Raw genomic sequence first — 1238 nt, forward strand, 5'->3', positions numbered from 1 at the left:
AAAAAAAAAAAAAAAAACATAGATTGAGGCTGGGCACAGTGGCTCAGATGCTGAGATTGGCCAATCACCCGATGTCAGGAGTTCGAGACCAGCCTAGCCAACATAGTAAAACCTTGTCTCTACTAAAAATACAAAAATTAGCTGGGCTTGGTGGCAGGTTTCTGTAAGCCCAGCTGCTAGAAAGGCTGAGGCAGGAGAATGGCTTGAACCCAGGAGGCGGAGGTTGCAGTGAGACAAGACTGTGCCACACTGCACTGCAACCTGGTTGATGAGTCAGACTCTATTTCAAAAAAAGAAAAAAAAATAAAAGATTTAGACTTTGTAATTTTTCTCTGCTACATGGAAATTTCTCTATGAAATCCTTTGTAATGAACTACACAAACTAATTGTTTTTAATGAAAACAAAGATTCCTAGAAATGTCCATATTTGAAATACAGCCAACAAACTATTTTTTTTTTGCTTTTCTCCTTGTAACATTTATGATTTGATATATTGATATATTAGGAAATTATTTCTTCTGTTCAGATGACTATCCTATTATATGTTAATAATTCACACACCTATTTGTATGACCTTCAATTGTTTTTAAAAAAAACAGGCATATGCCATTGTGCCTGTGTGAATTACTAAAATTCACGTTTAAAAAAAATATATCCATGTTTTAAAATGAACTGGATATTTTATTTTTGTTTTTAATATCTCCTATAGTTTTTCAATCAAGTTCTGGTGCTGGGAAGATCATCAGTAAGTGATTTGTCAGAACATGTATTTGATCTGATTCAGGAACTTTTTGCTATAGATCCTCATTTATTATTATCTGTCATGCCACAGCTTGAATTCAAACTAAAGGTAAGATTGACCAATTTTTTTTTCTTCTTTATTTTTAGAGCAGGTACAATGTAAAATTGTCCAACTTTCAAGCTCTTTAAACTTTCCAGGAAAAAACATATATTGTGTAATTTTTAACTGTAGAAGAATGAAGTGTGACTTGAGTTTATCTTTCTATATTTAGTTAAGGTTTATATTTTGAATCACTTAAATAAAACAGTATCTGTTACCTGGGTGATAGAATTTAATGGCAAAATTATAATCTAATTGTCAAATGTCTACTGGTAATCACAGTGGCACAAGCAATAGATAGGAAAAATGGCATTGTCTTATAAATTTATAGTACACATTGGTTTTCTTGTTTCATTTCGTTTTTTTTTTTTTTTTTTCTTCTCTCTTTTTGTTTTGT

The 1238-nt window shown here is 31.6% G+C and overlaps 1 protein-coding gene across 4 annotated transcripts in view; it reads left to right on the forward strand.

Moving 5' to 3' along the window:
- PDS5A (PDS5 cohesin associated factor A) overlaps nucleotides 1-1238 on the forward strand; it is a 96812-nt gene that overhangs the window by 52908 nt on the left and 42666 nt on the right. For 3 of the 4 annotated variants that reach the window (XM_017509892.2, XM_017509893.2, XM_037731834.1), the window contains one exon: nucleotides 710-850. The exons of the other annotated variant lie outside the window; for it this stretch is intronic. In XM_017509892.2, the coding sequence (XP_017365381.1) occupies nucleotides 710-850 (141 nt within the window). The remainder of the gene's footprint in view (nucleotides 1-709; nucleotides 851-1238) is intronic. 4 annotated transcript variants of the gene reach the window in all.

This window comes from Cebus imitator, unplaced genomic scaffold (assembly GCF_001604975.1).
Source record: "Cebus imitator isolate Cc_AM_T3 unplaced genomic scaffold, Cebus_imitator-1.0 Scaffold425, whole genome shotgun sequence".
NCBI lineage: Eukaryota > Metazoa > Chordata > Mammalia > Primates > Cebidae > Cebus > Cebus imitator.